Here is a 7,500-nt window from a genome sequence, read left to right as displayed (position 1 = left end):
CACACACAAATAATAATAAAGAAAACCACAACTCTCCTTAGTAATGACATTGATCCAGCCTTTCAATGCTTTAGACCCTTCGGCAAGCCCATGTGGCCCGGCCCGGACTTGGTCTCTGGACAGGGGCCTGAGCGTTCATCCAGAGAGGGAGCTGGACCAGAGGGCCCAGCCCAAGCATGGCGTAAGAGCCCGTCCCGCCCTCTGCTGGTCGAGTAGCGCTAATGCAAGTCACCCTCCCGCAGCCACCTCTGGGGAAGGCAGACACAGGTGCCCGGACTTGACCTGAGGGGGGAAGGACAAGCAAGCAGGGGGCGCGCCGCCTACGAGAATGCAGGGGCTGAAGGGTGCTCATGGATGCCGACGGACCATTCAGATCAAGAAGTGTCTGTGCGTGACTGTGTGTTTACGTCCGCAGTCACGCACGGACGAGCCCTCGCCGCCCTCAGACCCTGCTCCGAAGGGCCCCACAGACACAGGGATGAGCCATGCCCTCCCTCGGTAGGGCTAAGCTGTTTGACTGCAGACAGATGGCATTCTCTCCCTGGGCCCCCACTCTTCACCCTGTTCAGACGGGTACCCTCGCCCTGGCCCTCAACTCCTTCAACTCCAGCTTCCGGTCTTCCTGAGAACTGACCCGTTTATGCAAATCAATTTCACCTGCCTCAGCCTCAGCGTCCTCTTCCAGAGATGGGTTCATGTCACCTGCAAGGTGTCCCTGCTCCCACCACACTGGAAGCCCTCAAGGTGCCATCGGCACCCGGGTCCGCCCAAGGGAGGGGCCAAACCCTAAGCTGCTTTTCTGTAGGGAGATGCCTCCAGGGATATGCCTCTAGGGGCGTGGGCGCGTGGGGTGGGGAGTGGGGGGGGGGCGGCGGGAACATTTCACAGAAATGCAGTAAACGCGAACACGAACACACACACAGCTGTGGTACATCTACCCAGTGGAAGACTTCGCTGCGGTAAAAGAAGTGGGAAGAAGAAGGAATTCTTGTCAGCATGGATGGAACTGGAGAGCATGATGCTCAGTGAAATTCGCCAGTCAGAGAAAAATGAATACCACATGATCTCACTCTTTTGTGGAATACAGAGAACAACATAGACTGACGAACAGGGACAGATCCATACACATCCATACCCCCGCTCTCTGACGGGGCTGTTTGACTGCTGGTGGCCTCTGGCGTCCTGGGCTCCGAGCTAAGTAAGGAAAGCATACACATTTTATTCACATCCACCTCAGCCTCTGCCTCCCATGACCTCCAAGGGCCGCTACGTCCGGTGGGTTTGCGTCTTCTCCGGTCTCCCCCTCCCCCACCCCGCACAACCCACCCCCCTCCCGCTCCCCCCCTCCCAATGCAAATGGGACCGATGTTTGCCACGGTCCATTGCCGAGAGATAGAATCAATTGCAATGAATGAAGAGAAATGAGCACAGAAATAAGAAACAAAACAAAACAAACAAACAAAAAAACATAAAGTAAAATAAAACCCGCCAACACTCTTCACGGGTCCCGGGTCAGAGGAGCCTGCCCAAGAGGCGCCCGCCGGTCAAGCACCCCAGGCATCCCAGGCATCGCAGCCACTTTCAGGAGCACCTTTCCTGGAGATGCGCCACCTGCCCCACCCTAAAGTTGGCGTCTCCCAAACGGTGACGCTTCATTCCTGGGAGCGGCTGATTGGTGGGCCTCTCTGGCTCCTCCCACCCACCACCGCTCTGGGACTATAAAAGGAGGGGCGGCAGCACCTCGCAGGGTCTATGGTTCGCAGACCTTCTCAGCCCCTGAAGAAGGCGAGCCTGAACTCTGTCTCCGTCTGAACAGCTGTCTCCGTGCCATTTCTGCTTCCGCGAGGAGTCCGTCCACACCTTTGCGAATCCCTGGGCCTGGACCCCAACATCTGGTGCCCGCTCAGGAACAGCTCCGGCGCCAAGCGCGCGATCCGAGCCCGATTCCGGCCCGCCATGGCCGACAAAGTCAACATGTCTCTGGACGACATCATTCGGCTGAACCGGAGCCAGCGGGGCGGCCGCGGCGGGGGCAGGGACCGAGGCCGGGACCGAGGCCGGGCCGGCTCCCAGGGAGGCCGCAGTGGCGGAGCGCAAACCGCCGCACCAGTGAGCCGGGGCGGCGGGCCGTTCCGGAACCGGGCGGCCCTCGACCCAGGCAGGAACCGGCCGGCGCCCTACAGCAGGCCGCCGAGACAGCTTCCCGACGAGTGGCAACACGACCGCTTCCGCAGGGGCTTGGGCAGGGGCGCCGGCCCGGTGACCGGGGGGAAGCTGCTTCTGTCCAACCTGGCCTTCGGAGTGTCCGACGCGGACGTCCAGCAGCTGTTTGCGGAGTTCGGGCCTCTGAAGAAGGCCGGGGTCCACTACGACCGCTCCGGCCGCAGCCTGGGAACAGCCCACGTGCACTTTGCGCGGAAGGCAGACGCCCTGGAAGCCATGAGACAGTACCACGGCGCCCCTTTGGATGGCCGTCCCCTCAACATCCAGCTCGTCACCTCGCAGATACACACGCAGCGCAGGCCGGTGCACAGTGTCAACAGAGGCGGGGTGACTCCACACCGAGGATCTGGAGGCTTTGGCGGCGGCGGCACGCCGAGTCGCGCCCGCGGAGGCAGCCGGGCTACAGGCAGGGGCACCGGACGCAATTCAAAGCAACAGATCTCTGCGGAGGAGTTGGACGCCCAGCTGGACGCTTACAACTCCATGAGGAGCACCAAAAAGTTGGACGCCCAGGGGAACACTGGCAGCGCGCTGAGGGGCACCAAAAGGTTGGACTCCCAGAAGGACGCTTACAACCCGATGAGGGGCACCGAGGAGTTGGACGCCCAGCTGGACGCTGACAACTCCACGAGGAGCACCAAAAAGCTGGACGCCCAGGTGAACACTGGCAGCGCGCTGAGGGGCACCAAAAAGTTGGACGCCCACAGGGACGCTTACACCGCAATGAGGGGCACCAAAAGGTTGGACGCCCAGCTGAGCACCGGCGGTGCGAGGAGGGACACGGAGGAGATGGACGCCCAGACGGACGCTTACAGCGGGATGAGGGGCGCCGAGCAGCTGGGCCCCCAGAAGGACGCTTGCAGCGCCATGAGGGGCGCAGAGCTGTTGGACCCCCAGAAGGACGCTTGCAGCGCCATGAGGGGCGCCGAGCTGTTGGACCCCCAGAAGGACGCTTACAGCGGGATGAGGGGCGCCGAGCAGCTGGGCCCCCAGAAGGACGCTTGCAGCGCCATGAGGGGCGCAGAGCTGTTGGACCCCCAGAAGGACGCTTGCAGCGCCATGAGGGGCGCCCAGCAGCTGGGCCCCCAGAAGGACGCTTGCAGCGCCATGAGGGGCGCAGAGCAGTTGGACCCCCAGAAGGACGCTTGCAGCGCCATGAGGGGCGCAGAGCAGTTGGACCCCCAGAAGGACGCTTGCAGCGCCATGAGGGGCGCAGAGCTGTTGGACCCCCTGAAGGACGCTTACAGCTCAGTGAGGGGCACCAAAAAGCTGGACCCCCAGCTAAGCACTGGCGGCGCGATGAGGTACACGGAGGAGATGGACGCCCAGACGGACGCTTACAGCGCCATGAGGGGCGCCGCACAGTTGGACCCCCAGACGGGCGCTTACAGCGCCATGAGGGGCGCAGAGCAGTTGGACCCCCAGAAGGACGCTTGCAGCGCGATGAGGGGCGCAGAGCTGTTGGACCCCCAGAAGGGCGCTTGCAGCGCGATGTGGGGCGCCGAGCAGCTGGCCCCCCAGGAGGACGCTTACAGCCCGATGAGGGGCGCCGAGCAGGTGGACCCCCAGACGGACGCTTACAGCGGGATGAGGGGCGCCGAGCAGCTGGGCCCCCAGGAGGACGCTTGCAGCGCCATGAGGGGCGCAGAGCTGTTGGACCCCCAGAAGGACGCTTGCAGCGCGATGAGGGGCGCCCAGCAGCTGGGCCCCCAGAAGGACGCTTGCAGCGCCATGAGGGGCGCAGAGCAGTTGGACCCCCAGAAGGACGCTTGCAGCGCCATGAGGGGCGCAGAGCTGTTGGACCCCCTGAAGGACGCTTACAGCTCAGTGAGGGGCACCAAAAAGCTGGACCCCCAGCTAAGCACTGGCGGCGCGATGAGGTACACGGAGGAGATGGACGCCCAGACGGACGCTTACAGCGCCATGAGGGGCGCCGCACAGTTGGACCCCCAGACGGGCGCTTACAGCGCCATGAGGGGCGCAGAGCAGTTGGACCCCCAGAAGGACGCTTGCAGCGCGATGAGGGGCACCGAGGAGTTGGAGGACGCCCTGCTGGACGCTTACGACACGGTGATGGACACCGAGGAGTTGGAGGACGCCCTGCTGGACGCTTACGACACGGTGATGGACACCGAGGATTTGGACGCCCAGGTGGACGCTTACGACGCCGTGATGGACACCACCTAAAGCACCACCAAGCCAGTGAGTGCGTGGTGGAGCTAGGCCTGGAAATCGTCTCGCGGTGCTTCCGGAGGGCGGGCTGGCCGGGACCTGTGGCCAATTGGGCAGTTGTTTCTTCTGTTTTGAAATAGGATTTAAAACTCATGCAAAGTTTTTTTCTTTAACGTTTATTTTATTAAACAATTCCGAAAAAGACCTGTGTTGTACCTCGTCATTTTGGGGATAAATTTTACTCGTTGCTGTTGTGGAGGAGCTGGCCTTTTCACCTTGGCCATAATAAACAGAAATGGGTGTAGACAAAACCAACCAACCAACCAACAAACAAACCAAACAAACAAACAGAAACTACTTCCATCAACAACAAAAATCATAAAAACCAAACAAAAACAACCTCCAAAAACAAACCTCCAAAAAAAGGAAAACAAACAAAAAACTTCTATAGAAAACATGCTGATCCAGCCTTTCAACGTTCTGACACTTTGGCAAGCCCAGATTGCCAGGCCTGAACCTGGTCTCACCTTAAACTTGAGGTACAACCGGTGCTGCTTTTAGTCCTGTATGCGGCCTATTGGTGCAGTGAGGGGGACGGGGGGCTGAATTGGCTCCTCCCACCATGCTCTGGGGCTATAAAAGAAAGCAGGTTTTTCTCTGCAGGGCTTCTTTCCACCAGTCTTGTTGTCCTGGTCGTTGTCCTCGTTCTCCAAGGTAGCTTTTGGGGGAGAGATCTCACCAAGACCCGGTGAGAAAATCATCCTGACCTTGCCTCAAGGGGCCATCAAAAAGCCTCGCTGGAGTCTACGGAAGTTTTTTATGCACTGGCCAAGAGGAGTGATGACAAAGCTGACCCCTCTTCCTCATGGGCCCTGGGAAACTCAAGCAACCCCAAAGGCGCCCCAGCCCCACTCAGTTTTCAAACCGTGGCTGGATACGTGACCCAGCCCCCATGGCGGCAAAGGTCCAATGAAAACTCAAATCAAACCCCAAAAACCATATATATAAGTTCATACCAAGGGTCTCCACCTCCATCTGCAGGACAAGCTGCCTTCTTCCAGGGAAGGTCAAATTGGTACCATTGGTTTTTCCACCCATGGACAGACCTCCATCTCGAACTTTGCATGCCACAGTCTCTGGCATCATATCGGCCTGCTGTGACCAACCCTGCCAAGCCTGCTGCTGTCACTGCAACCCTGCCTAGACTAGTGTCCCTTGGTGTCCTGCTTCTTGACCTGAGCCCTAGGAAACATCTCGTGCTTCCTGGAAGCGAGAACCTGTTCACTCTGCTTTGGGCCAGCCACGGACCCTCCCAAGCCAGTGTGTTGGAGGCAAAGGGGGACGGGATCCACACGCACACCCACCCTGCACACACACGCACATGCTACACCATGACCAGTTCAAGTAAGAGGGCCACTGTGGTGACCCTTGAAGCTAGAGCTCGGGTCAGGTAGCAGTCTGCGTGGACCCCACCTGTTTACCTCTTACTGGTTTCATTCCCTCTTGAACTCTCTTCAAAGTTCTTCTCAACTTTCCCTTATGATACTTGTTGGCTATCAGTCTCATGCCGTTATTCAGCCTTAGAGTTTAGCGGGTAATTTACCACCCTCTTTGGGCTGCATTCCCAAGCAACCCGACTACGGAAGACCCGGGCCCATCACGCCAGGGGCTCCTACTGGCCTCACACCATCCACAGGCTGGGCCTCGATCAGAAGGACTGGGGCCCTCCACAGAGGCGCAGGGGAGTGGGTCTTCCAGACACCACATTTCCTGTGTCCCACCGCAGGGCGGGGATTAGGCGCTGGGCTCTTCCCTGTTCACTAGCTGTTACTGAGGGAATCCTGGCTAATTTCTTTGCCTCCGCTAATATGCTTAAATTCAGCGGGTGGCCAAGTCTGATCTGAGGTCGCGTCTCGGAATGGGCGCATGTGCGCACACATGCCTTGGTGAGCGAGGCTTCTCCAGGCAAGGTCAGGGAGAGAATCATTACCCACACACATGTGGGACACCATGGCCTACACGTCCCACCTCTCTCTCTTTCTTGCCTTACCGGGAGGACAGGGCGAGGCAAGGAGCGGGAGAACGGGCGGCCTTCTCCGAGGGGGGTTGGTGGTGATCTCTGGGTTGGGGGGGATGCAGGGGCCACCACGACGATTCCGCAGCCCCACAAAGCACACAAACCCACCTCACACACACGCACACACACTGACACACACCAAGGGCCCGGCAGCACGTGACACAGCGCTGCCACAGCCAGTGGGGAGGAGCACACAGCGTCGGAGGACTCTGCAGCATCCCTGGGGCTCGACCCCATGCACAACTCGGCCTTGGTGCGAGCCACAACCCCCACAGGGCCGGAGCAGTGAAGGGGACCCATCACCACTATGGGCCCCATGACCCCAACCCTTTTTTCCCATTGGCTGGGTCTGGCGTGAAGAAGCTACCGAGAGGGAAACCATGGCTTCGGGGCCTCTCCTGTCTCTGAGCATGTCACCCCGGGGGCCTTCTGAGCACGTCACCCCAGGGGATGCGATTGATCGGCAAGCCACGCTCAGACAGGTGTAGCCCCAGGAGGAACCTGGGGCCGCAAGTGCGTTCGAAGTGTCAATGGTCAATATGTCCTGCAATTCACATTAATTCTTGCAGCTAGCTGCGTTCCTTCATCGACGAACGATCTGAGGGATCCACCGCTAAGAGTCGTCACGTTTTGGTTTTTGGTTTCCACTCCCTGGCACGGCAACCTTCTCCTCTCCCCCACCCCACCACATCCCGGTATGGAGGGCAGAGGTGTCTTGGACGGCCATCCAAGCACGAGACAAATGAGTCCGGACTCTGCAGATGGGGAAGGTATGACCACTGGCCGGTCTGAGGCATGCTCGGATGCTCCACAGGCGCCTGGGGGTATCCGCCTCCAGGGAGGGGAAACAGAGTTTAGGAGAGAGTGGGGAAAAGTACAGGGGTCCTTTCCCCAACTCTCCCCATGAGCCCAACTGCCCCTGACCCAAGGCGGAAGGGCGACCCGCACGCGTCTTTAAACCTCCACGCCAGGACACACTAGGTACCTGGAAAGGGGGATGTTATGGGTTCACTCAGCAAGATAGACCA

The 7,500-nt window shown here is 59.6% G+C and overlaps 1 protein-coding gene and 1 non-coding gene across 2 annotated transcripts; one reads left to right on the top strand and one right to left on the bottom strand.

Annotated features, from left to right (window-relative positions):
* Window positions 1–1,956: 1,956 nt before the first annotated feature.
* On the top strand, window positions 1,957–4,410 carry LOC132234447 (THO complex subunit 4-like). Its single transcript, XM_059695421.1, has 3 exons — window positions 1,957–3,078; window positions 3,697–3,846; window positions 4,225–4,410. Exons 1-3 carry the CDS (start codon window positions 1,957–1,959, stop codon window positions 4,408–4,410), a joined length of 1,458 nt encoding a protein of 485 aa, XP_059551404.1.
* A 2,530-nt stretch (window positions 4,411–6,940) lies between these two features.
* On the bottom strand, window positions 6,941–7,094 carry LOC132236264 (5.8S ribosomal RNA). The gene has a single exon (XR_009453220.1). It is a non-coding gene; the product is annotated as a 5.8S ribosomal RNA (ribosomal RNA).
* Window positions 7,095–7,500: the final 406 nt, after the last annotated feature.

This window comes from Myotis daubentonii, chromosome 5 (assembly GCF_963259705.1).
Source record: "Myotis daubentonii chromosome 5, mMyoDau2.1, whole genome shotgun sequence".
In the NCBI taxonomy this organism is placed as follows: Eukaryota; Metazoa; Chordata; class Mammalia; order Chiroptera; family Vespertilionidae; genus Myotis; species Myotis daubentonii.
This window is presented reverse-complemented; position numbering and strand designations above follow the sequence as displayed.

Excerpts from the sequence above, each read along its gene's own strand:
- LOC132234447 (XM_059695421.1), top strand. The coding sequence starts at position 1,957 with ATGGCCGACAAAGTCAACATGTCTCTGGACGACATCATTCGGCTGAAC. Across the intron at positions 3,079-3,696 it reads AGCTGGGCCCCCAGAAGGAC|AAGGGCGCTTGCAGCGCGAT; the intron begins GCTTGCAGCGCC and ends TTGGACCCCCAG. Across the intron at positions 3,847-4,224 it reads AGCTGGGCCCCCAGGAGGAC|AAGGACGCTTGCAGCGCGAT; the intron begins GCTTGCAGCGCC and ends TTGGACCCCCAG.